The sequence below is a fragment of the Mesoplodon densirostris genome, chromosome 2 (assembly GCF_025265405.1).
Source record: "Mesoplodon densirostris isolate mMesDen1 chromosome 2, mMesDen1 primary haplotype, whole genome shotgun sequence".
Taxonomy (NCBI): domain Eukaryota; kingdom Metazoa; phylum Chordata; class Mammalia; order Artiodactyla; family Ziphiidae; genus Mesoplodon; species Mesoplodon densirostris.
Window position 1 is genome coordinate 147,261,159 of NC_082662.1, and position 26,920 is coordinate 147,288,078.

Genomic DNA, 26,920 nt, shown 5'->3' on the forward strand with positions numbered 1-26,920 from the left:
CCGAGTCTGCTGAGCAGTGCCAAGAATCTGGGGGAGAATCAGGAAGCCTGGATTGTTATGGTTAGCCTCACATTCTCTTGGGAACTGTTTTAGTTGCTGCTGTTTACAGATCTAAAAGGTAATGATGTTTCCAGATAAATAGACCTTCTTATTTTGGGTAAGTGGCCATTTATTGATCTGCTAGCCCACATTTATTGATTTGTTAGCTCCAACCACTGTGCCACTCTCAAAGGAGTTAACTATAAATCCAGGAGAGGCAAATTGTATTTGGTTTTGGATCGTTGCTCTAACAAAAGCGACACCCCCTCCCTGTTCTCTTGATGCCCAAACTACCCCTCCCAAGTTTTAGCTGCTATTGAAAAGGAAACAATTAAAAGGATATAATAATAAGACAGGAAGAAAGTGAGTCAAGATGTTCCATTATATTAGCGCTGAAAGGTAAAATGTGAAGCTTGCCTAACAGTGTTCAAAATAATGCATTTTATATTTTCATGTACATTAGTATAATAATTGGATGTCACCTGCAGAGAGCAGAGAGAACAAACAGAACTGTAATTGTGCAGAAGGAAAAAACTCATGATAAGGGTTGTGCAGTACCTGTTGGGTGCATTTGTCTCCTTAGCAACAAGTGAACGTATAGATAGCGTAAGGACCTCAAACAGGGGGAACGTTTTGCCATCCTCACCACGAAGTCTCCAGGATTCCACAACTAAATTGTGCATCTTCACCATTATATTTGGCAATTTCTGACCGGCAGTGGTCATTCTGAGCAGGCAGCAGCAAGTTAGTGATGGATTCCATGGCCAGCACCATTTATCTTCCAGAATTCCTATGGCTGCTGGGTGGGCCTCCAGGTTCCTGGGCGGGGGGGGGGGGGGGGGGGGGGAAGGGAGGGATGGTAGGTGCTTGTGTTTCAAGAAATTGTTTCCTTAACCAATTGCATCCTACATGCAGGAAGGATTGTCACCCAATCACTTGAAAAAAGCAAAGCTCATGTTCTTTTACACCCGTTATCCCAGCTCCAACATGCTGAAAACCTACTTCTCTGATGTAAAGGTAAGGACATATTTCATTATTAATGTTTTCAATTTCTGTGCATGAGGTAGTGATTTGAACTCTTGGAAGTTAATGGAGATGAGTGTGGAGTTGGTTGGTGAATACACCTACGTTGTAATTGATTTAATGCATTTGTCCTTTGGTCTAAGGCTTTGCCAAGCAAAGAGGAGGCTCCTTGTGTGTTAAGACCAAAGGACTGGGTGCACAGATTTTCATTCTAGTCTGGGAAACTCAACCTCTGTCTTTATATGTCTTAACTCCTTGGAAGAAATTTCAGTTGGTCCTGGAGGGATGTGCTTTAGAGAATTTTATTTTCCTCCCCTCAGCCACAGTAAACTGTTTCTGTTTTTGTTTCTGTTAGTTTCCCCATATTTGTGCTTAGGAAAGCAAACACTAGCACCTCTTTTTCCCCCTGTCGAAAGGAGCGTACATTGAAATTCTCTCTGCAGTAGCTGCTTAAAAACAAAAGTGATGATTGTCTCTTATTTACAACTTAATTTGTTGTTGATGTAGAGTACACTGAGCATAAGGAGAATGAATAAAGTGACAGATTCAGGACACATTATTCAAATGAGGATATGAAAGCTGTCGGCCTACAGCTGCAGCCTCCCTCATTCTACAGAGTATGGGGACCTCCTGGTTCTGTGTGTGTGTGTGTGTGTGCGTATGCGTCTGTGTCTATGTGTGGATTTTAAGTAATGGTTTGCAACAACTTGATGTTGTGTTAATCATCTGTAACTTTTTAAAACATAGATTGGGTTTTGATGATGATAATAACACACGTGGTATCATTAGCCAACAAACTCGATAAACATTACATTAGCCGAGATTAGTTTATTAAGGCTGGATGCTCTTCCCCCCACCCTCTCCTGCCCACCCCCGTGTGTACAAGTTCTTATTTCCGCCACGGAGAACCCACGAGCTGCCAAAATGTGCTCCTTCCTCCCCGACTCCCCTCTCTCTGCAGTGGGTTTTCTGCCCAATGTCTGAGTTGTTTCACTGGCCCCTTTCGCAGGCCGACCCATTTCAGTCTTGCCTTCACTGATGTTTTACTTGGCCCTTGTAAGAAAAGTTCCGTTCTCCCTCCTGTTTGCTTTTAAGTTGTGTAGCAACTTCAGCCTTTTATCTCTCTCCTTCCCTGGCTGAGCTCCTTAAGGAAGGCATGTTTCCTCCTCCTTCAGTGCCAGCAAACTGGGCAGGATGGGAAGGCAGAGAGAGGCAGTTACTTAAACAGCTGGATAAGAATCATTAAGCACAAGAAAGGTCGAGTGCCACAATAGACCAGGACAGGGTTTGGACCTCGTGGGGGACCATCTGTAACTGACAAACTGAAGGGCATTTGCCGATTGGTTGAGGACCAACCAGCTTCTAGAGCCTAGTTCTTCTTCCAGGGCATCCTCCCTCCTTAGTTCTAGGAGGGGGACATGGAGGAGAGGGAGAAAATTGTTATTGTGTGTGTGTGTGTGTGTGTGTGTGTGTGTTTAGATGTCCATGTTACCTCCTTCACTTCTCTTGGTGCTGTGATCTGCAGTGTTGTGATGTAATGAGAGCAACACCTTATATTATCTATAATATAATATCCTTTCATTCAGGAGGCCAAAGAGCTTTACAAACTGCATACATAGGGATCACTCATCTACCACTGACATGCAGACACCTGGAGGGTGCAAAGTAGCAGCCATTCTGAGCCAGCAACACTATCCAACAGTAGATGTAAATATTAGAAGCATTCATGTTTTTGCACACGTGTGGCGGGGGGAAGGGCAAGGGTGGGGGAGATTGTGGATTTGTAGCTTTAGAAATACCAGGCACTGTAAACCAACAAGAAATTGCTCCCATTCCTTTAGGATACATCTAGTAATTCAGCTTTGCAAATAATCACTCACTTTATGTAAATAACAATTAAATACCTGGGTGACTATTTCATTTAAAAAAGCATTAATATTCAGATTATAGATTCCAACCATATTCTATCCATACTGGGAAAGAAGGCTGTTAGAATGTACGTGAGTCTGGTTAACTCCCAATTATCCACTCTAATGGAGGGGAAACAGTAGGGCATATAATGCAAAGCAGAAAATCACCGAAGGTCATTCCTCTTTTATTTTTGGAATGAATTATACATTTTTAACTTTCCTAATTGTGTTTTTTCTTTGGCTGGTAATAAATGAATTTATATTCCCTGAGCTTACACTAATGATAGTGGAAAGTCATGCATAGAAAGGGAAGGATAGTCCAGGCAATGTGTTCCAGAAACTTTCTAGGAAGCAATGGCAGAGCATTCTTGGATTTCTTTAATATATTGGAAAATCCAGAATTTGAATATTGACAATGCGTATACTCATGCATATGTATGTTATGTTATATATATATATATGTAGTGTGTTTGTATGTATATATGTATATACACATATCTCTATCTAGATATAGATATATAAATGCGGATACTTATTTGCAAAGCTGAAATAACTATATAGATATACGATCCAAAATGTTATTTCAGTCCAGATTCAAGAAACCACAGAATTGAGAAATCCCTAGAAATTGGAGAAGAGATCTTAGGGTTTTGTCAGAAATGAAACCCTGCATCATATATCTTGAAAAGGACATATTCTTGTGACTCTGGACCAAGTAATACTTGTCGCAATGATACAAGCGTATACTTGTTTGTGGCCACATACATGAAGAGAAAATTTCTAATTCCAGCAAAATGTCACTTTCTGAGTCACAGAGTGACTTCATTTCAAATAGTGATCAGAAGTTCGTTTTGCAAGTAAAAAAACCAAGAGACTCACACGAGTGGAAAATATTTTGTTTCATGAATAAGGTGTAGCCTAGGTGTCCATCCAAGGCACAGTTGGGAGGTAGTGCTAGACTGAGTTAATCTCCAACCAGCTCCTGGTAGGTGAGCCTCACCAGAGCGATCCTCCCTCCCTTGTATTTTTCCTTAGGAAGGGAGACAGTGCTTCACTCTCCCCTCTGGGAAGGAAGTGAAGGCTTTTAAATTACCTTGGGAAAAAAAGAGGTAGGAGGAAATCCTGTACAATTCAGAGACGTTGGCTTGGTGAGAAAAATTCTTCTACATGAAGGACGAAACCAGGGCCGTCTTAGTTGAACTCCCAGAGTAAGAATCTAAACAAAGTTCCGTGTTCTCACAGAGAGTCCAACTTAATTCCCTCATCCCAACATTCAGCCGGACAAAAAGCTCAGCTCATGGGCCTTCAGCTCCTTTGAGAAGGGCAAGGGGGCACGTGGGAGACAGAGGCCGAGGATCCGTGGGCCTCCACCATCTTCCTGGGCACTCCTGGGTGCTGATTTTAATGTACAAACTAATAACTCTTAGACCACTAAGTACAACAGATTCAGTGCCATTTTAGCTTTGAAGAACAGACGCTCACGGCTTTTCAAGCCGGCGGTGTTAAATGATGTATCTCATTCCCTCCACCCCTTGAGTCAACTGCTGCCCGGCCAGATTAAGGTGTCAGATTGATTTGTTTTATACATCTTTTGACCATGCTCATTGAATATTTAGGAAGTTTCTCCAGCCCATATTGAGGCTGAGATGTCCCGTGGGAAGCATTAATCAAAGTCACAGAGACTCGTACACTGTGGAAACACAGCCTCTTTATTGTAGCGATCAGTTTTTGCAGTAACACATTAACACGACAGAGCTCGCCTTGATAGAACAATTGATCCTTTTCTGGGAAGCCACTACAGAATGGGGGACATTAACTCTTTCAAGCTGCACACTTTTTCTCCCCCAAGGTGACTATCTGGAAAAGAGGGGGCCGGCCTCTGCTGGTGTGGCCAGCAGCCCAAACCGAACGAATTTCAGTAAATTTCAGTTACCTCCCTGTGGAGCAAACCCTGCTCTTCAAGCTGTTGTGCTGGTCATTTTCCTTGTCTCATGTTTGGGGACTCTGTTGTTTTTGCCCATTCTTCCTCTCTGGTATTTCCATTCTCTAACAATAAGCTTTAAATCTCCCTTTATGTCCCATTCCTAAATAATGGCAAGTGCACTTACTTTTTTGTCCTTCCCCATTAGGTCATTCATGACCATTCTAGAAAAAAAATACCCTTCTATTTTTTTCCTCTACAGTACTCTTGTCCATATGAGACAATGTCTTGTAACAATACAGAAGCCTAATCTCCATGTCAAAGCAATTTTCATTCCCCAGTGCACAGCCTGCTATCATTTTGTAATGTTTTGTTTCTTATTCTAAAAGAATTAAAAAGGAACAGTAAGCCGTCACGGGGGCCTGTAGTCCTTATCTCAGTGTCTGGAAATTTGGACAGTGTATTTTACTGCTGAGATAAAATGGAAAGAACTCCAAGTTCAGCAAATCGTAATGGGTTTAAGTTCTATTGAAATCGGCAACCAGAAGATCAGATAACGGGGGTCCTTCAGTTGTCTTTTTAATCGGGTTCCCCGCAAGGCTGAATAGACAGAGCAGACACACAGAGTGAAAATATAATTCTTGGATAGGTTAAGTACATGTTTGAACTCTAGCAAGCAGAAGCGATTTGCTGATGACTTAATCATTTTCTGGTCAATTATCTGTAAGGGCCCTTGCAACTCCATGGCAATTATGATGCAAGTTGGCCTTTTGGGAGAAACACCAGTCTCCCTGCTTCTGTTTCCTTGTTACTTCCATTCTCTGCCATAAATTTTCATTCATTTATTATCTTTGCTGGTATAGAAACAACTTTCTGTGTAGTAATTACAGCCCCGATACACACTTTAGCTGTCATCTTGTTGGAGTCTGGATGTTCTCATGGCCAGTGTTTGATAAGTGGTCTTTGTTGATTTTTGATGAATGTACATCTTTTTCTGGGGGCCCAGGGAAGGGAATGCCTGTGATGACAAAAGGCAGGGGGTTGTCTGTCAGCCTGCCTGATATAAAGCTATGGATTTATTGGTTTTGACTTGGCAAGTTGAGATGCATCTGTCCTTTACGTGCTCAGAGGACTGTCAATAAGAATGGTATCACTTGCAGTGAATCCAGGAAGACATCTTCATTTAAAAGGTCATTGGGAAACCGTGGTAAACAAAGTCTTAAAGCCTAATCACGTTGTTGTAACTTGGCATTTAAAAAAATGTAATAAAGATTCTGTCTATGCTGTCTGTGGACTGTGTCTTAAGCACACCTCCCAAACTGCATAGACTCCAGTGGGAAGGGGGCATGGGTCCTCTCCAGTGCTGGCTGTAGGAAGTGTATGAACAGGTACGGAGGTTTTGACCAGACAGCACCAGCCGTGAGTACCGAGTGCAGACATTAAGTGGAATCATAGCCGATGGCCACGGGGATCTCCCATTACCAAAAACTAAGCAAGTGCCAGATTCCTCCCCTTTTGTGTGAAAGCCATTTTCCAGCATTGAATGAGATTGTCCTGTGGTGACACAAATTCTCTTCAAAAAAAAAATCATGCTAGTGGTGAAGTCATGTGACTCACCATCTCTGGTACTTGAATATAACGACTTCCCAGGATTCTATGGCTTGAACGAATTTCCATAAGAAGTATACAAATGCAGTTTGTTCTACTGAAAGATGAAGAACAACGTTTCAAATAAGATATTCAGCTTAAGGAAAATCAGATTTAGAACATGAGGTTTCCATTGGAGACGTGGAGGGTCGTGACGCAGTCTCCATCGTTAGTTGGTTTTATAATATCCCGTAAGTATATCATGGCTCTTGCCACCCTTGCCACCATTTTGGTGGAATTAAAAACATACCTTTCCAAGTAAGGAAGGGAGGGGAACTTTAAACATTCTTCAAATGCTTAAAGAATGAATGAAGAAAAATGGCAATGTTCTTATCCTTTTCAACATTTAAATTTAACAGTTCAACCGATGCATTACCTCTCAGCTCATCAAGTGGTTTAGCAATTTCCGTGAGTTTTACTACATTCAGATGGAGAAGTACGCGCGTCAAGCCATCAACGATGGGGTCACCAGTACCGAAGAGCTGTCTATAACCAGAGACTGTGAGCTGTACAGGGCTCTGAACATGCACTACAATAAAGCAAATGACTTTGAGGTAGGAACTCATCTTTGTTTTTCGGTCATCTCCCTTTTTTAAAAAAAAAAATTATTTTCTTTAGAAATGCCCCAAATCTGTCTTTTTTTTTTTTTTTTTTGCTTTGGTATCTCATACAAGCATCCCCCCAGTAGGGTAAGAGGTCGAGTGGCAACGAAGAGCCCCCCGTGGGTCCCGTCAGAGTCCTGGGAGCTGACCCACTTCCGTTTCCTTTCCCATCCCCCGCCTCTGCTGCTTGCTTGGAAGACCCATGTGGCCACACAAGAGGGAACTGATGAATCCAAAGAAACGGCAGCAAGGAACACACACAGAGTGGTTCCCTTTCCAGAGAAGAGGTCCCTACCCCAATAGGCCTTTTTCACATTTAGGTTCTGGCATGAGGATTGAGTTGACATATGCTGTGTTCAGTGGTAGCTTCAAAAGTTGTTTTCTTAAAAAGTCTAGGAAGATTGATGGGGAAGTGATTCCATGGTTTCAAACTTTCATCAGCATTCATTTCCTTTCTGGAAGAAATGGTGTGAGAATTTACCAGTACCTATTATAAGAGACCCATGGACATCTTTGTTCGTTTGTTTGTTTCTGTTTTTGTTCTTTTGGGAGGACAACCTTGTGTGTTCATTTTGCATACGTGCAGCTGCACGAGCTTGCTGCTCTTCATTCATACGGTTTTATACATACTTGTATGTGTCTGCAACCTGCATATTCCAGGCACATATGAAGCAGTATTCATGATTCCCAGAAAGCCATATCTATGCAACAATAAGAGATGTGTGGCTATGAGTAAGGCATTTCTTTACTGGCTGATGTGGCGCCTCAGCAAGCATTTTTCATTGAACGTGATGACTTTCCATGAGACAACACTAGCGAATCTCCCAGTACCCACAAAAGCATTTTGCTGAGCCCTGCTGACTGGGGCAATGATGGCTGGAAGTGGGAATGTGGGAAGGGTTCTGCAGGCTGAACCTCTGATGATGAGAATGGACAGGCTGTGGCTTGACAAAGTTGGTCCTTCTCCTGTAGTACCTCGAGGAGGAGAATTTTTCCTCCACATCTGCTCGTGCGTGGACCTTATGTTAATATTCTTGCTTTCCTTATGCAGATAGGTACCCCCAAATGCCCACAAAGTTCTCAGTGTCAAAGGAGAAAGGCCTTGGTCTGGCCTTGTCAATAACGACCTGACCCCCACTGCCCTCCGCTGCTTGCCCATTCCTCTGGGGACCCTTCTCCCAGTGGTCTTAGCAGATCAGTTTTTGTGGCTTATGAAGAACTGAATAGGGAAGTTTAGCAGTGGGAAATTCACGGTTTTTCCTTGAAAGTTGGAGTGTTTATACTGTAAGCCACCAATTTCTCTTTGCTATCCAATACCAATGTATTTTTCTTGCCAAATGGGTTATAAGCAAAGTTTTTCTTTGGCCAAACACATTAAAAGTGAGGATCCTTCCTGTACTTACTGTTTCAGTATATATATATATATATATATATATATATATTTTTTTTTTTTTTTTTTTGCGGTACGCGGGCCTCTCACTGCTGTGGCCTCTCCCATTGCGGAGCACAGGCTCCGGATGCACAGGCCCAGCGGCCATGGCTCACGGGCCCAGCCGCTCCACGGCATGTGGGATCTTCCCGGACTGGGGCACGAACCCGTGTCCCCTGCATCGGCAGGCGGACTCTCAACCACTGCGCCACCAGGGAAGCCCTACTGCTTCAGCATTTTCAAGTCTCTGTTGGAACAGAGCTCTGGTTTACTGTTTCGACAAAACACTCTAGCAGATTTCTTCTAAAGCTGAAGAATGTGACAATGGCTAAACTTTTTTTTTTGGCCACACTTTGTGGCATGCAGGATCTTAGTTCCCTGACCAGGGATCGAACCCGTTTCCCCTGCATGATGACCATAGCTAAACATTTTAAAGAAATCTTATTAAAAGCTTCACTTCTCCCCACCCCCTTTCTGATAAGTCTTTTGCTGTCAACTTTGAGCTAAGAGAATTCAACGGTGTGCTAGTGAACTAATTACAGTTTATTATGATAAATATTCGTTTGGCAGCATGCGTCAAGCTTCATAAACGAATTGCCCAAGATCCACGGGACGGTTTGTGCATTTTTGCTGAGTAACATACTCAAGAGAACAAATCCTGACAGTGCCCATTAGGATTTTTTAGGGTCGTTTAAACCTTACCTGGTTGGTTTTAATCCCCTACTCAGCGCAAGGGCCAAAATGACACAAACAGGGGATGGCTGGAATCAAGAGATACCCAACAAGCTGCTCCATTTAGCATCATCTAAATCCTTCTTTAATATGATTAACATCTGATATTCCTCCCTTTGTGAATCATATCCACTTCCAGCCAGGCCACCTCTCCTTTATCTGCAGTGTCTAATAAAGACTGCTTCAGTGCAAAGAGTATGGGGCCCAGGGAGCAATTTTGTCACTTCTCATGTGACTTCACACAAGTTATTGGACTATTCTGGGCCTTATTCCTCCTTCGGTAAAAACTAGGCTCTTTCCGGAAATGTGCTAAGAACAAAGCAGGAGCTAGATTCTGCCCTGCCCCCTCCACTTACCCACACATATGCACATACACACCCCTACCACCATGTATGATCCTAATATCATGAAATAGTTTTTAATTTAGCCTCTCAGTTTGGGGCACTTACTAATAAAAGCTTCAGATAAGATGATCCTTCTTTTCTGTGCCTTTGTGCATGGAGGTCAGTGCTTAAGTGAGATGCTTAAAAAGCCACTGGTCTAATTGCGGTGAGCAGGGGCTACTCTTCGTTGCAGTGCGCAGGCTTCTCACAGCGGTGGTTTCTGTTGTTGCGGAGCAGGGGCTGTAGGCGCGCGGACTTCAGTAGTTGTGGCTCACGGGCTCAGTAGTTGTGGCTAAAAAAAGCCCACGCGTAGCAACGAAGACCCAACACAGCCAAAAATAAATAAATAAATTTGTAAAAAAAAAAAGAAAAAGAAAGCCACTGGTCTTATCATTGTTGCTCTTCCAGTGTGGACTGTGGCTGTGAGCCAGAAGTAGGCCCAGCACCTCTATCTGATACCTCAGCTGCTATTGCATGCACTGCTTGACTTTTGCATCTAAGTTTCTCCCCTGAAGACCAAGTCAAGTGAATCTGCAGTCTAAAATGAGCAAGTGAAGAAGATGGCAAAGTAGAGAACTGTGCACCTGGTTTATTTTTAAATTTTTAAACAGAGATGGGGCCTAGTAGAGAGACTGAAGTTATGCCTACATGATGCCCAAAGATCCAATCAATTTAAAGGAATATATTAAACCAACTATTAGCTGGCCAAATAATAAAACGTCTTCTTGATTACATTTTAAAATTTCTCAATCAGTTAATCAGTGGTTTGTAGCAATGATAAAATAGCTCACATTTATTGACTGTTTAGTATGTTCTGGGCACTCTTCTAAGTAGTCTACCAATATTAATTAATTTAATGTGATGATGGATAATTTAATGATATGGATATTAATACAAGAAATACTTCAGCTTGCCTAAAGCTTTATACTGTTTTTAAAGTAGTTCTAAATGGGTGGGAACAGGGGAGCCAGGGAGAGAGAACGGGGTTGATGCTAATGCTTTTCTGTCCTTTGCTACCTTCTCCTTCCTTCTTTCCCTCCTCCTACCCTTGTCTTTTCTCAGCTTTCTGCTCCATCTCTGCCTCTGTCATAAGCTTGCTGGTGGCACCTCTGTCACTGCTAAGCACCACCCCCCTCCAGCCCCTGCTGCTGATGGCTCTCAAGGCTGGAGTGGCTGCTGACCCCTGGCCTGCGGGAAAATAAAGCAGATGGGGAAGGTTTATCACTAGTGCAGAGGGAGTGGCTTGCATCTCCCTGCTCTTCTAGACCCTGCGCATTTCCTGTCTTGTATGAGTCAGAACCTTCTAAGTGACAGGAGAGCCTGTTCTGCCTTTTGTATCAGTTTACACAATTGCCAAGATTCTTGGCACGGCATTCAGACTTGGGGTGGTGAGAGCTTGAGAAGACCCAGGGGATGTGGAAGAAGACACTGAAGGGGGCGGGTAGTGGGGGATGAACCACGCTTTCAGCTTGTGCTCAAGGGAAGGAAGTTGGCTACAGGACAAGGGTCCAGCATCTCCCTCCCAACATGAGTCCGTGAAGGTGCTCAGAGAGGCACGTTCAGTGACAGGCCGCGTTTTTTTTTGTTTGTTTGTTTTTTTTGCAGTACGCGGGCCTCTCACTGTTGTGGCCTCTCCCGTTGCGGAGCACAGGCTCCGGACGCACAGGCCCAGCGGCCATGTCTCACGGGCCCAGCCGCTCCGCGGCATGTGGGATCTTCCCGGACTGGGGCACGAACCCACGTCCCCTGCATCGGCAGGCGGACTCTCAACCACTGCGCCACCAGGGAAGCCCAGGCCACATTTTAAACTCCCGCTTCTCATGTTAAATGAGATTGGTAACAATAAATTTGTCGTTCCAGGTGTTATGGTATATATTGCCATGCTTCATTCTCACTTCATTTTGAAGAGCTTCCAAAATTGATTTTTATAGGGAGGGAAAGGAGGTTTGGGATTCCTTCCCAGTTTTTAAATCACACTGATACTTCTGACTTCAGGGGCATAGGAGTTGAATTTTATTACTTCTGTTTCCCTCACAACTGCGGCAGGGAAAGAAGGCAATGCGCGCTGTCAGTTTCCAAGGCAGGTTTACACGTTTTTGCAGAGAACTCAACTAAGGCAACAGATCTGTGTTAAGTCCCAAAGTTAAACGCACTGCTCATGGAGCCAGAAGACAGCCACCCTAGGTTGACTGAGGTAGGTTGGCCGCTGAGAAAGGCAGGACGACCCAGAGCTTGGGGTCTGGAATGGCCTGCGTGGAGGTTGGGAAGAGAATGTAGCAGACACCTTCATCCGGGCTGACCCTTCTGACCGTAGGGGCATGTGCTTTGGACTGTATTGCTTTTCTGTTTCCCTCACAACTGGGGCAGCAAAGAAGGCAAGGCTCACGATCAATTTCCAAGAGTGCCCTGAGCACTCCTTCTCCTTTTCTCCACTCCCATAAGCTAGCTCTTCCCCCGCCATGGTCAGCCAGGCGTCCCCCGTGGGCCATTAGTGGCCAGCCAATTAACTGCGGGCAGGGTCCAAACTCGCAGGAGGAGTGACTAACTTCCCTTGCCCTCAGTAAAGACCCAGGGTTTTGGATGGAAGGCTTAGAAACAAATAGAAAAGAGAACCTGATTCATTGATTAGTGGGCTTGTAAATGTCATTTCCTAAGATACTAATAACTCGGGGGGCAGACGCTCCATCATGGAGCCTGTGGTTTGACTTTTTTCTAGGTGTCACATGACAGATAAGAAGGGTACTTCTGCAGGCCTCTCTCTGGGCTTCTCACTCTCCTCTTAGAAAGAGAAAATGAAAAGGCAGCACTCCTCACATCCCCCCACGCACACACCCACCCAAACACGTGACACTTAAACACATATAGTGCATCTAACTCCCTCCACCAGGCTCACCCCCATTCCCAGCCCACTCCCACTTTCCACAGGACACACGTTTAAGAAGATTTAATATATTTGGAAGTCTTTCATTCGCCCTGTCACCTCTTTAAAGAAAAATGAGGACAGGTGGATTTAGGAAGCGCTTCCCTCTGCTCCAAATAGATACTTAAATATGAGTGATCGTTTGGAAAACTGGCACAGGAGGGAAACCCTTTTACTGCTCTTGCAGTCTTTTGGCCTCAAAGCCGAGGTGCCATTTAAACGATCACACAACGCACTCTTGGTGGGTTGCAAGGAGGAAAAGAAACCTTTACCATTTCTTTTGCTGCCAGTCCCCCCATTGACAAGCCAAATTGATCTTTTAAGAGACTAAATGAATGTTCTCTAAATATATGTACACACATGGCTGTCTGGAAACATATTCCTCGTACAGAATGATTGCCTGAAATTTGAAGGTGGGAGCAGTAAAGACGCCAGGCTGGGTGGGGAAGGGGGGGGTTGGCAGGGGTGGGGGGGGAGGGCACAGGGAAAACTGCGTGCCTGAAGCTTCATTTTTGCACCGCTGTCCCTTTGGGATTCAAGGTGTTGATGAGTATAATGAAGCAGGCCCATTGATTTATCATCTATTTGGTAATGTCATTGCATTTTTAGCGCCCTGTGTCTTTTTTGTCATGGGGTTACATTCAAGCACAGTAAGATCAACGTTAAACCCTCCTTACTCAACAGCTTTATTAGTTATAGCATTCCATGACCTTTCTCAACATTCTTAAAGAAAAAGATACAGTGTAATGTCGCTTTACTTTGCTTATTGTCCTTTGTTGGGGGGAACAAAGCATTTTCTACAGTGGCTATAGCACATAATTATACAGCTTTCAATGGCAGTGTCTTGGTATCAAAGTTCAGAGGAGCCTTTAGAAAAAAAAAAAAAAAGATGTTTTGTGGCAGCCTAGGGAGGGTCTCATCTTTCCTTCAGAAAATAGTTCAAGGCTCTTCTGTCAAGCTTCCCTACTTAGAGCTTTTTCTCCTCCTGCTTCATAAAGTTTAAAGCAGATTCAGTGGAGTTCTATGATCTATTTCCTTTGAAAGATTGTTCCTCGGCACAGAGAGGCCCTTTGACTTCAAGAGTTCACAGATTCATGTCTTTAGGTATCATATGTCTGACCTTATCAGTTACTCCATTTAATGTCAGAGAAAAAGTCTCAACTCTTTGTGTTTGTCTGTTTTGCCTCTGTGAAATGATTTGGTGAAAAGACCATCCTTTTTAACACACCACTGAGAGGCCGTTTCTGCTGCAACCTACCCTGTGGCTTTTCTCTCTTTAAAAAAAAAAAAAAATTGTCCTTGTGTTTTGTGTATGGATGAGTTCACAGTGAGAATAGAATTATACAAGGGCAGGCGCACACACAAAAAAATCTTTTGCTTTCCTCCCACACCTCCCCCCCTCCCGCCCAGTGATCTATTGGCTCTCTTGGTGGCTGTACCCCAACAGGCAAAGCCATTTAGCAAACACAGAGGTGGCAGCCGCGTCCACTGCTGGGACAGCATTGGGTTTTTCCCTTGCTTCGACCTACCCCTAAGGCCTTCATAATTAATTGTCCTTCAGAGATGAGGAAAGTTCAGAGACAGTGTGTGGCATGATGGCCATTGTCTGACGTTCAGTTCTCCTCGCCTCGCCTCTTTCTCTGTGCCCCACAAAGGGTTATCAATAGGAGAAAGGGAGCCCGTTCTCTGCTGAGAGCCGCCGGTGGTGGTTGGAGCTTTCAGTGGGCCGGTATCATTGTGTTCGGCCCATCCTGGATTAAATGTCTGCAGGTCTAACCACCTTTTGAAAAGCAGCTTGTTTATTTCGCCTAGATTAAACAAACTCATTTAGCGAACCCCAGGCTTGTTCAAAAGTTGGTGATCCCTTTTCACGTGGCCGATAACATTTTAAATCACATTTCCTCACCCCATCCCACCCCAGCCCCGCCCCCAGGATTTTATTGCACTTTTAACTGTTTGGTTCATTTTCAGCCATAGGGCAGAAAATGAAATGATCATTCACTCACTTCTCTTAACCACTTCAGTGTACATTTGCCAGAATGAGTGTTTTTTGCAAACATTCTTTTGATGAAGCGTAGGACTTTGGTTCTTGAAAGTAGATTATCCTCGTTTTAAAATATTGTTTCACCTTCAACGATTGCCTCAAGCCAGTCTTCAGTGCTATCTGGTAACAGGACATAAAACGAATACAACCTGTTCCCCTCCCCCCCTCCCCACCCCTGCCCTTTTGGCTGAGACACCAAATAAAGATGCACTATGGAGACAGCTATTTGAAAAGTAAAGGGAAAAGAGAGCGATTAATGATGATTATACTACTGTTCCTGTTACATAGAGTGAAGCCAAGAAAACAAATAGAATCGTTCTTCCTAGGAGCAGTTGAACTAGCATGTTAGAGAGGTTTAAGATCGCTTCCCTGGGGCTTCCCTGGTGGCGCAGTGGTTGAGAGTCCGCCTGCCGATGCAGGGGACGCGGGTTCGTGCCCTGGTCCGGGAAGATCCCACATGCCGCGGAGCGGCTGGGCCCGTGAGCCATGGCCGCTGGGCCTGCGCGTCCGCAATGGGAGAGGCCACAACAGTGAGAGGCCTGCGTACCGCAAAAAAAAAAAAAAAAAAAAAAGATCGCTTCCCTGTAGTGTTCACAGAGACCTCAAGGCAGAAGGAAACCGTATTTAAAGAGCATTTCTGTGTCCCTGAGAGCAGTGTCTTCTGGAGAAAGGGGCCTGCAGGATGGCCAGAATCTATTCTGTCCCTGTTGCTCTTTGAAGATACTTTCACAACAGACCCTTTGCTATTTAAAGAGAACCTGGCTCTGGAAGTTGACACAACTAATAGAGTCATACCAAAAAGGGGGTCATAAAAAATTAAAGTTATTCCTATGAATCTTTCATTAGAAGTAATGAAAAGGGACAGTGGTGTCGTCTAAGTCCTTTGTGTTGCCAGCCCTTCTTCCGGCCTCTGGGCTATTGTTCTTTCAGCTCCTCAAACAGACTTTTCACTTTCAAACTGACAAAAGTCACTTAAAAGCCAGACAGCTGTACTAACACACCCACCTTACGGAGCCGGAGCCAGGGCAGGTGCCGAGGCCAGCTGAGAGACCTTGTTTAAAACGGGCAGGGGCAGCTCCCTCCTGCCTTCCTGTTGTTTTCGTGCTCGCTTTGAGGTGGACCATCGATTGCTACTGTGTGATCCTCCCTCCCAGGCGCCCCCAAATATTTCTCGCATTTTCTTTGCAGCAGGAAACCTTGACAGTCATGCTAACGTTTGTCCCTCGGGTTGAATGGCGAGGGTCAGGTTCGTGGGAGTTGGAGCACAGAACTTAGCAGAATCACAGGGAGTTTTACTCAAAACTCTTTGCTTCCATTTCTCCCCTTCCTTCTCTTTTTCCAGCCTTTTCCAACCAGTCTGAGTCTCTCGTAAGCTTTTCAGATTTCTGTGGCCTCTTGAGGAGTAGCTGGGATTGGGTAAAACACAGCCACCAATGGTGGGGACAAGACTCACCTTAGGATGTGAGATCCAGCTAGAGAGAGGTAGGCAGGTAGTCCTGCCTGCATCCTAGGCCTCAGGGCGCAGCCGCCGTGGGCCCCGGAGAGTCCTCCCCGTGTGTGTATTACAGCCCCCCTGCTCCCCTGTCACCTTGTGTACAGTCTGGTCTGTCACACTGATGGTGATTATGTCATTATTTTGCTCTGGGGGCCCTGGCACATCTGCAGAGCCCAAGCACATCTTCTTTGTTGCGCTGGCAATCGTCCTGCACCACAAATGCTTCATTAGCCCTGCTGGCGGCCTCCTTGCCAGACGCGAGTGCCCAAATCCAGGCTTCTTTCTGCTCCGTTCTTTTGTGTAGCTGATGATCGCGTATTCATCTTCCTGGTTCTTCCCCATTTTCCTCGACTTCTGAACTCCAGATGTCCCAGTGTTCTTGCCCAGAGCCCTTGAAAGTGTACAACGAGAAACAAGGCGACTCTTTACCCCTTAACCCATCCTCACCCCTTCCCACCTTCCTACTTTTCTCCTCCCCAAACGAATAGTGATTCTGAATATCTCCCCAACGTGAGGACTAACATTTTCAAACTTGCGGTTTGAAAAGATACCACGGGATTGCTCCCAACTTACAAGGGTACTTAGGGTTAGAATGAGGACTTATTAGACATTTGCTTGGAGATGGGTGCCTTTCTCCTGAAGCCCCTTCCCTCTCCTTGGCTCTTTTATTTCCTTCTGCACATTGCCGCGTTTTACCAGTCTTCAGCAAGCAGTCTAAAATGTGAGTACAGAAAATATTCTTCATGCCTTGCTGAGCATGTTATAGTCATCTGAAGGTTCTTTTTCTCTGCACGGAATCTTCGTCTGCACTCTACCCTCTCCCAAAATCCCCTGCCCCCTCCTCCTGCTGTCATAACCTTTTTTTTTTTCTTTTTTTTAATTTATTTATTTCTGGCTGCCTTTGGCTCCCCAACAATGACCTATTATTAGATATTGAAAGTGACGAACCCGTGGCTGTTTTGGAAATGAGCTCAAACATTTCTCTCAAGTTTTATTCTATACGTTTGATGGAGCCTCAGCTTTTCTTAAGGTGTGCTGATTTCTACATTAACTGCAGTAAATTTTAGAGCTTAATGTCTTGGGCTGTGATGGGTACTACATAATCGGTATGTTTAATTTCCCCTTAAATGTGAATTGATTGATCTGTGTTAGCAGCTTCTCCAATAGAGAGTTTAACCGGTTCTATCCCCCCACCACTGCAACATAAGATGTTTCCAACATGTCTCTGTTTGAGTAAAATGTAGATTTTAATTTTAAGGTCTCCTGAAAGGAGTAAGTTCATATTTTTATGGGAAGCATGGTCAGATCATTGTCCTGAATTCTAATTCAGAATCCGAGGACAAAGACCCTGGCAAGGATTAAAGAAAACCCCCTCCGAGGAGTGAGTTGCTATTTTGTACTAGGTTTCTGAGCTTACCAGTCATTGACCCCTGTTCTGAATATTAGGAACAAGCTAGGTAACAAAGTGAGGACAGAGGTGGCCAGATCAGTAGGCCACCAGCCCTGGGCAGGGAGCATGTTGGGAGAGGCGGGTACCTGTCACTGATTGCATCATTTTCAAAAGACTCAGGATGTCCCCAGAACATTCCTAACCTGCCATTTTTAGATCATTATGGTTTTATCACCCCTGGGTTTAGTTAAACCTTTTTAAAAATGTAACTCCATTCTCAGAATACACCACTTCTCAAGGTAGTAATTCTCTAAATTTATTACCTGCTGTGAAAATAGTATCTTCTTTGTATGGCTGTTAAAGTGATTTCCCTGGAACTCCAAAGGGATATCCCTTGTTAGAATATCCTGGGATTTGTGAACAGGACTGTGGCCATATTCTCCATTTCCTCTCTGATTTTATAGACTTTGATCATTACTCCCTCTTAATCTTCATTTCTCCAGATTAAGGAGCTCTAATCCTTTTTAAAAGTCTAATCTCATACAGTAAGTGGGCTGCGCCTGATCATTTTAGCAGCCCTTCTGTAATGCTCTTCCGGCAGGACCATGTTTTCCTGAGGGACAGTTACAATTACAGGACAACAGGGCAGAATTCCAGTGGGCGGCCACATCACGGTTTTATACCTCACATACACCTCCAATGCGACTTTTTTGATTGCCCCCAAAGTTCATCCTCAGAAGCTGGATTTCTTGACCAGCATCTCAGTAGCACTTACTGGTTAAAATGATCCTATGAGACCAATTTATGAGACCCTTGGCAAGTATTCTTGCAAATCTGATTGTGTCTACGGAACATATCCAGCCAAATAAAAATTGCACAGATCCACCCTGCTGTGCAGATGTTTTCAGTGTTTTTGTAGGTAACGTATTGGAGTGTTTGACATCATGAAGACACAGCCTTAGCCTTGGGCTTGAGTCTATAAAAATGACAACTAAGGCAAGAAAGCTCTGATCTCTGTATTATTCTCAAGCAGGAAACAAAATGTTCACTTACAAGTAGGTATAATTTTGTATAAAAACGTCACCTTGAGATCTTAAAAGGGACTTCCTTTGGGGGAGTCTTTCCAATGTCAGTGGTCCTGGACTAATAATAGTGTAGAACTTAAGAGCATGGTTTCTGGAACCAGTCCCTGGGATCAAATCCCAGCACTGACACTTTCTAGCAGTGAAACCTTGGCAAGTGTCTTACCGTCTCTGTGCCTGCCTCAGTGTCCTCATCTGTAAAATGGGGGAAATGATAGTGCCTACCTCACAGAGTTGTTGTGAGAATTAAATGAATGTCCATGAATATGTTAGCACAAAGTCAGCGCTATATAAGCCTTTGCTTTCATTCATTTGTCAAGCCAAAGAAAAGTTCCCTTGTCGCCACTGTCAGTAACCCAACTCTTGCATCATTTCCTGCTGACCCTAAACAGGAAAACAAACAAACAGAAGAGCAAACAGGGAGTTCCCGTTAGAATTGGGACAAAGAGTCAGTGCAAAACTGGTTTTGAAAAGAGAAAGTGATTCCTCCTGCCCCAAGCTTGGCTATAACGATGACAGCAGCCCGGAACAGCTCCAGGCTTCTGGAGTCATGGGTTCCAGATGAGAAGGACAGCCATGAGATGACAGGGTAGCGTGGAAGGAGCCCCAGATTGGAGGGTCTGCCCCTGGCAACACCTGCCTCTGTGGGCTCCACTTTGTTCACCAGTAAAGTGATAAGATTCAAGACAGAGCTTTGTTCTAGCTCTGAAATTCTGCGATTCTAGAACAGAAGACATTGTGCCTTCTCTACATAAGTCCTGTGCAGGATGCAAAGCTTTCAGCAGTGACTGTGGAGGCCCTGGGAATACAGATGGCAACCAGGTGGAGCCACTTCCACCCTTGGGGTGCTGCTGTGTCTTAATTATCTCAGTAAAAATCTCCAGGGTGCCCAGTTTAGTGTTCTCCCAAGGCCCTCTTTGCAGATCTTTTAACAGTGGCCTTGGAGATGTGGCAACTCCCTTGCTGGGATTATAGAGGCGAATTTTTCAAATTCATAGACAATTTATTGGCATTATATTTGCTGCCTACTTTGTTGTGGTGGCTAGGGCAGCCAAACAGTGAGGTCATTCATCCAAGAAGCCCTCATGCCTGTGGGTTTTCTAGGAGACGATATGGACCTGAACAAACTAACAGAGAGCCTGTATACCTGTCCCCACACACATTCCACCGAGACCACAACTCAGCCCAGACAATCGGCCTGTGTAATACGTATTAACTTCTGTAGAATATACAACATCTCCCCTCTTTCAAGACAGAATTGTTTTAGATGTTATAACTACCGTCACTACTAGGCTTGGTTGGTAGTTTTTGTAAAAGCAACATCATCCTTCCCCTTAAGCATGTCCCAAATGATAGTAATCAACCAGGAATGTCTTTTCCACTGGGATTTTATATGTACAAGTTTGTGTTTGGGAGGTATCAAATCCTCACACAGGTCACTTGGATATGTTTTTTCTATCTTTCTTACAGTAATTGTACCCGACCTCTTTTTTTTTTAAGGCTACCTTAACGGTGGAAAATAAAATCTGGTACTAAAAATGACTTTTAGTAAAAGGTAATATATTCACTGAGAACAGATATGGGGGTTTGAGTAGGGGTGAAGGCAGAGGCATGGTCAGAAGCAGAAGTCGGCTATGCTTTCAAGGCCACTGTACTTCCTTTAATACAGAGAGTATTTTTCAAAGATTTATCATCTTTTTTTTTTTTTTTTTTGGCTGTGCTGCGCAGCTTGCGGGATCTTAGTTCCCCAACCAGGGGTTGAACCCCGTGCCCTCAGCAGCGAAAGCGTGGAGTCCTAACCACTGGACTGCCAGGGAATTCCCAAATATTTATCATCTTAAATGACCTGAAGGTGTACAAAATAATTTGTATGTGGACTCCTGACCCTGCCTTTCAGCAGGGCCAGTCCCAGGTCTCTACAGCATCCTAAGTCTTCCCACCGCAAACATTACCTCAAGACCCATGAGGTGTCGGTAGGGTTCTAGAGGACTTCCAAAGGCTCCTGGGGTCCTTCTGGAATCCGTTTCTCTGACTTTCCAAGCTATTTACCTTTCTTGAAAAAGGAATGTCAAAGCCCTTCACAAACCTCTTAGGGTGCTTTTGAAATATGGCTCCTGCTTAGTTTTGCAAAGGGTAATCCTGGAGGAGAAACCCATAGAGTTCCGTAGAACACAAAGCAGAATTTTTCTGACTTTTTTGCCTTTCATCCCAGTCCCTTCCCAAAACAACCCAGATATTATTGGGGATGCATCAGCTGTTGTCAGCAGAGAGGCGGTGTCTCCCGTGACCCGGTGTTCTCCGAAGCTCTGTTCATTGAGCATCTGTATCTCCCAGGGCCTTCTTTGGTGCTTACACCGGGCAATGCTATTCTCATTGTCCTGCCTCAACCCCGCTTCCTAGCAATTTCTCCCTAGGCTTCTCCCTCACATTGCTCCATCCACATGAATCAAGGGCACACACTAGTTTGGATGCTAGCCTGGGCAAAGCTTAATTATGAAGGAAAACCTCTGCAGAAGGCAATCACGTAATGCATTCTCCAACGAAACAGGAGTAACTGCGGATTATCTGGGCCCCAGCTTCCTTCACGCAATATTGGAGAGTTGATGCCATGTTGTTATTGAATAATCTCCCATCCAAGAAGAGCAGCAAGCTTGGCCCCATTTATGTTACTGCCTCACCCAGTCATGGTAGCAAAAGTTAAACTTCAAGCGCTATCAGCCTGTCTTGAACTCAGACGCGGTTGGCACGTAATTCATGGGGTTGACTTGAAGGGAAGTTAGTTAAGGCGGCAGAGTGACTGGTATCCTGCTTATTTTTCCATCGAAGCTGTTTCATTACCTGTGTCACGAAGGAGGGATAGATTCCTCCATAGGAGTTCGTTTGAATATTTGCTGGCAGGAAAGCTTCGAACGAAAAGCTCCCTGTCAAAGCAGGGCAAGACTGAGGTCCACCTAGCTCTTCGCATCTCTCCGTGTGGTCCATTAATGATTCCCGTAGACACGGCCAGCCTTACACGCATCTGAGGAGTGGCGTGACAATGTAGGTTGAATTCGGGTACGTTGATCCCAGCTCCCCTTTCAGGAACGACTAGTGTGCTGACCCAGTGAGGGCCACAGGATTAGAGGAGAATGAAAGAGCATTAGGCCTTCAGAAAAGTGGTTAGCTCTTAAGTTTGGCCGAGAGCAGGGTTTGGCACACTCTGGCCTACAGGCCAGATCTGGCACTGAATCTGTTTTTTATGACCCTTGCTAAGAAGGGTTTTTATATTTGTAAAGCATTGTGAAAAAGAAGAATATGCAGCAGAGACCAAATGTAGTCCACAAAGCCTATGTATTTACTGTCCAGCCCTTTATAGAAAAAGTTTGCCGACCCCTGGCTGAGGCTTCTTCTCTCTTTGGTAGAACATGAACTCTCTGAGCTCCTTTCTAGTTCTGAAGTTCCGAAACTATGCTTCTTTGATGCCATAGTCTCGGTCCAGATCTTATCCGAACAGCCTACCAGATGTGTCATTCCAGCAGAGGGCTCACCCTTGTTTTTAAGATGGGAGAGTATCTGTATAGTCTCTCGGGGGTGGAGGGATGGGAGAAAATATGAGATTTTAGTTTTTGATGCCTTTTCTATGATTTTGTTTTTGTTCTATTTTGATTGATGCTCATTTAAACTTGGAGTCATGTGTTGAGACGTGTTTGGGAGAGAAGGAAAATTTAACTCATTACAACAAATAACATGACAGCTATTGTATTTCCTAATACATACAACATCAAGACCTCAAAGCATGAGCAAACAAACTAGCCACTTCAGGCATATTTGGTGAACCAGATTTCAGCGGCACAAAATAATTTTGACAGCCTCATAGAGTTTATTATAAAGACATTCGTCATTCCGTTCCCAGCAAGCTAGTACTTCCTTTTCTGGGGCTGTGGGAGACATGGTTTTATTTATCTTGGTATCTATAGGCAAAGTTGCCAATGGGTTGTCTACACAGTTTAAAATGTATACACAAATTATTAACAGGTAGCACTGATGGGAAGACAGTCTTTTTTATTACCTAAAGTCACAATTTTTCCAAATGCTCAATCCCAGCACATTTTATCAATGTGTATGTTATCAACATCTGAAAGGTATAGGAATTTTATTGTGAATTCTGTGTTTTGTGAATACCCACCCTTAAAAGGTAAAAGATTCAAATTCAGATGAGGAAACAAAGAAACTCCTCAGGGCAGCCTTGGCCCTTCCTTCGTGCTATTGAGGGAAGTCCACGTGAGGGCTGATGGCCAGGCCCATACGGCCACACCGCAGACCAGAGTCCACTGCCTGGCATCCTTTGCCATGGCGTTCCACTGTCCAGTCCAGGTAGATCCTTAACCTCCTTCCTTGCAGTTCCCATGTGACTATTCGTTCTTTTTATTACATTCCCTCCAATGGACTGTTTGCACCATGTCCTAGCCGGGCGCCACTTTGCCAGCATTTATAAGAGCTGGTGTGGCATCAGGGGATGGCGGGCAATTTCACTCGGAAGCGTATTCCCACAAGCTCAGTGCAGGTCCCTGCCGTGGCCACAGACGAGAGACAGGCTTTCCTTTTGCCACTTTTCCTAATTATCCCTGCAGTTCTTGCAGGCTGGCTGAGAGAAACCTTGAGGCTGTTGTGTGGATCTCGCCCACTTAGGGTCCTTCCCCCGGCCCTTCCCCAGCTTGGCATCCCCGCCCCCAGCTCCTCCCTTGCATATTAATATGACATTGCATGGTGCTCACAGAACGGAGCAGCTTCCACCAGCTGAAACCTCTGATCCCAAACCCACTAGAGAGTTTGGCTTTTGGATTTTGGCAAGAAAGCCTGTTGCCCATCAGGTCAGCATGAATAAAGATTTCTTTCTTCCTTTCTTTTTTTAAAGTCAAGCATCAACTGCCACTGCCCCCAGAGCTCTTTTTCTCAAGACAATTTAACCCCTTCTCCCAAGTACATTTATTTTCTATTCTGAATGTGCGCATTATTTTGTTTTTCTCTTTTCCTGTGAGACAACGAAGAAATCCACCCTATGTAAAATTTGAAAGCCAGATCAATTCTAAACCATCTTATCATTTTTAAAGTATGTTTATCCAGCTTTGTAGGAAGAATGAGCAGACTGTTTGAAGGCCACATACTTTTCAAACCTTGGTTGCAACACGTTTGCCCCGTTTTGAAACTGTCTTTATCAGGCCGAGAAAACGAAAATCTATTTGACAAAGTGGCACTCTGGCCAGTTTATCTTGCAATATGGCTTTAGTTCACTGAGTCTATTGATTTCCTTAAATTAATGTTTACAGAATGCTACTGAATTTTGCTCAACAGAACATTGTTCTTTTGAAGGTTTACAAAAAATTGATACAGACTGTTACTGCCATGTGTTCCTTTGCTTAGACGGAGGAAACATGGCGGGGGGGTTTTCTTTTTTCGTTGTTTTGTTTTAAGGATAGCCTTGAACTCTAGCCACTTCCTATAAACATTTAGCCTTCACATATTTAAGTAGCAAAACATGTAAGCAGGAGGTGAGCCCACTCATAGGCCTAAAATTGTGTGGGCATCACACTAACCTAATCCTGTAAGGTCCCTGAAAGCTGAAGCCACCTGGAGCATCAGAGTCAAAGAGACTTTAGTCTGAAGCCCGGTTGTGGCTGCAGAATCTTCCTCGGACTCATTCGGTGTAGCGTCTGCAAGCAGTTTTGTAGCCAGTGCTCCCTGAATGATTCCAGTCCTTTGAAACAGAGGTGCGAGCATCTTATTAAAATTTAAACGCCATGTAGCCATTTGGTAGGAACTCTTAAATATAACACCTTGCTCTTGGGCTGTGGTGCTCAGTGCCTAATACAGAAAACCTAGTCTCTAGAGTTGATTTTAAAATTGGCCTTTCCAGGGAAGCTTATGTGGCCGTTCAGCCCCTGACAGGATTCTCGTCACAATCATGAAATGACTGAAATAAAACTTGGGAAACACAAAGCAACTTTTCTCAATGTGTTGACTCGGCCAATAAAATCAGCCACATGAACCTCCTCAAAGCATCTCTCAAGACACTGCTTTGCATACACTTAATAATCCCAGTAAAATGGCTCCTAGGAAGTGGATGGACCCCTCCTTAAGGTTCTAACCACCACCTTACATTTGGATACTATTTTACGCTTCGCAAAGCACATTCGTGCTTGTTTTCCCATCCAATCCTTCCCCGTAATGAGAGGGCATTGGAACACAATCTCACCATCCCTTGCACCCTTTCTGTCCTTCTGAAGGGCCAGCCAGTCCCCAGCTGTACACGCAGGATAAATGCGTGTGTGACTGCTAAGGGAGACCCCCTGGTCACAGCATCTTGTCACCATCTTTCATAGCCCCGCAATTCCCCTCTTCCACCTCTGGCAGGAGAATTCAGTGAGACTGAGACAGTGGAGAGGAACAGCAGTAACATAACTGTCCTTCCCTTTTTGTCTGATAATCTCAATGAGGAGTTACTAAAGCATCTGAGTTTATCCATTTAAGTCCCCTCTGTCTGCAGTCTAAGTCCCCAGTTTGTGCCACTGCCGTCAGGAGATATGTCTCTCCTTGATCAATATTTACTTAACAAACATCAGGGATGGGAGAGTTTGTTTAGAGGCATCACGTGCACACTAGGGTGAATGAATGCTCGGGAAAGTACTTCAACTTTGTCTCCTTTCCTAGGATCTCGATGTTTGTGTGTGTGCACATGCACGCAGCCGTGTACAGATGCCCTTTTTCTTTTTAACTTCTCCAAAGGCACTTAGAAGTTGTCTAGAAAAACGCCTCACTGTATATGGTTAGTACATTATGTATCCCTTAAGAGAACTCACAATGTCAATTCAGTTTCAAAACTCCTGGCCCAAAGTTTGCTTTTCCTTTTGTGCGCCAGTACAGGTTAAACATTTTGGAAAGGCTCTTAGGATGACTTAGATGCACAAGCATCTTCCTTTGACCCCTTTCAGATGAGTGGAAGGGAAGAAAATGCAGAAGGAAACAATAAAAGCAGTTTGATAGGGCAACTCTAACTATATACTACTGATGGCATTACATCTTTTTTTAGAAAGCCCAAGGAGAAAAGTAGCTCTCGAGATTTTCAAAGCCTCTTACCCAGTTTTCGGAATCAGACGTGTTTAACTCTAATAATAAATACAAACACCACAGTATTGAAGTTCAGAGATCGCTATTCTTTCAACTTCACTCAAACAATTGCTTGAACGCTCAAGTCAGTGCCTTCAATGCAGTTGACTTGGAGGCATCTGGGTCTAGTTTGAGGGGTTTTGTTTCTGTGTGGGTAGAGGCTGGAGCGGGGGGACTGTGGGAGTTATTTATTTATTTGATTTTGTGAATCGGAGTTGTAAAAGCCATCTGAAATATTCATGCAGAATTGTCTGAGAAGCCCGTTTCTGTTTTATTTACTGCACAGTAGACCAGCCACAGCGGATTAGTTCTACAATACCCGTAACAAAAGCCCAACAGCTGATGCATGTGATGTTAGGAGGTGACAAAACAGTTAAAGTATGCTGCTGGCTACAGGCAAGCAGTCAGCAGATGCAGACAAAAGGGTTTGTGACAAGAATAACTCTCTCTCCAAGGCGAGCAGTGAAGAGTATCCAAAATACCAGTACCCTTTTCTCCTTGACATGGTCTTCTTACAGTCAGCATTTTATTGCCCTTTTATAGTATTTTTTTTTAATGGAGGAGGATGAAGAAAGAAAACCCACACACAAACTAATTCACCAAAATACTAGCCAGGATTTTACTTTCCCATCCGTTAGCCACTTCTGCCCATATGTATGTTTCCTTTTCCATTTCCCCACTGAAGTCTGAAAAAAAAATAGTTTAAAAGATGAACCTAAAAGATGATCTCTCTTGATAAGATGGTAATCTACTGATTGATTAGCTTTGGTTATTGGGGAGGGGCCAGGGAGAGAGGTCAATGCCTGGTTTCTTTTCTGTCCATTTCAGCAAAGATCATTCCACTGATGAAATTAGGCCAGTGGACCAGTTTTTAAAGGGGATGGAAGTTGGAAAGGTATCCACGGGGAGCTGTGAAAGGGGCAGAGTTTAGGTCCCCTGCAAGAGGCTGATGGATGAGCCTATGGATGTTTCAGAGGTGTGAAAAATCAGCTTCTCTATCTCCAGAAAATAGGAGAGGCTGTCTTCTTTTTAACCTTTGTAATTCCCCTTCTATTCTCTGTGACATTCATTCAGCTGCCAAGAGCGTTTGGCAAGGTTTGGGCCAGTGAGCACACTTCCAGTGACCGCTAACCTTGGTATGTCCTGACACTTATGATGAG

General features: G+C 44.2%; 1 protein-coding gene across 1 annotated transcript in view; it reads left to right on the top strand.

Annotated features, from left to right (window-relative positions):
• Positions 1 to 26,920, top strand: part of PROX1 (prospero homeobox 1) — a 40,184-nt gene that overhangs the window by 7,696 nt on the left and 5,568 nt on the right. Inside the window, exons 2-3 of the mRNA XM_060088496.1 lie at positions 949 to 1,056; positions 6,900 to 7,094. Of these exons, the coding sequence (XP_059944479.1) occupies positions 949 to 1,056; positions 6,900 to 7,094 (303 nt within the window). The remainder of the gene's footprint in view (positions 1 to 948; positions 1,057 to 6,899; positions 7,095 to 26,920) is intronic.